At 49.6% G+C, this 655-nt stretch overlaps 1 protein-coding gene across 1 annotated transcript in view; it reads right to left on the bottom strand.

Moving 5' to 3' along the window:
* Nucleotides 1-536, bottom strand: part of LOC116379894 (E3 ubiquitin-protein ligase RNF38-like) — a gene marked incomplete at both ends in the record, with an annotated part of 3,048 nt that extends 2,512 nt beyond the window's left edge. Inside the window, one exon of the mRNA XM_031841852.1 lies at nucleotides 508-536. Within this exon, the coding sequence (XP_031697712.1) occupies nucleotides 508-536 (29 nt within the window). The remainder of the gene's footprint in view (nucleotides 1-507) is intronic.
* Between the last annotated feature and the right edge of the window lie 119 nt (nucleotides 537-655).

Below are 655 nucleotides of genomic sequence, written 5' to 3' on the forward strand. Positions count from 1 at the left end.
GGGGGGGGGGGGGGGGGGGGGGGGGGGGGGGGGGGGGGGGGGTAGAAAATGGAGAAAGAGTGGGAGAGAGGATGAGTGTTGCGGTTAGCGACCCATAGCACTCGTATCAAATCAATTTCACAATGCGCAACAATCCTCCAATCCATACTACTGCATGGACACCAAGTTCCTTTGTGACTCATGGCATTTCCTGTATGATCCAGAGTGAGTGTCTGCTTATATGCATTTGTGTGCAATGTGTGTGTGTGAATGAGAGCATATTACACCACCAGCGCTCTGAGGGTACAAAGTCACTTCCTCTTGGAGTGAGCAAATGCAAACGCGAGACAAGTACTCACAAGCCCATATGCGAGTCATACATACACACCCTCAACAAACAGACGTCAGTGATGCACACAAAGGCCGCGAAATAGCTGAACGTGTTGTCATCGAGATTTCGACTGACTAAGGAGTCATCACGAACTCTGTTTCAATCCTATCAGCTCATCTGTGAGTCACTTCACTTACAGTCAAACAGTGAGTCTCACACTTGGCACCTGGTGAGGCAAGAACACACACGCTCATGGATGAGTTCTTAGTCACTAACAGACCGTAGCTACGCTCTGAGGAACACAGGTTCTTTGAGAGCCACACACACACACACACACTTACCATT

The sequence above is a fragment of the Anarrhichthys ocellatus genome, unplaced genomic scaffold, assembly GCF_004355925.1.
Source record: "Anarrhichthys ocellatus isolate YVR2014 unplaced genomic scaffold, GSC_Weel_1.0 scaffold5474, whole genome shotgun sequence".
Lineage (NCBI taxonomy): Eukaryota > Metazoa > Chordata > Actinopteri > Perciformes > Anarhichadidae > Anarrhichthys > Anarrhichthys ocellatus.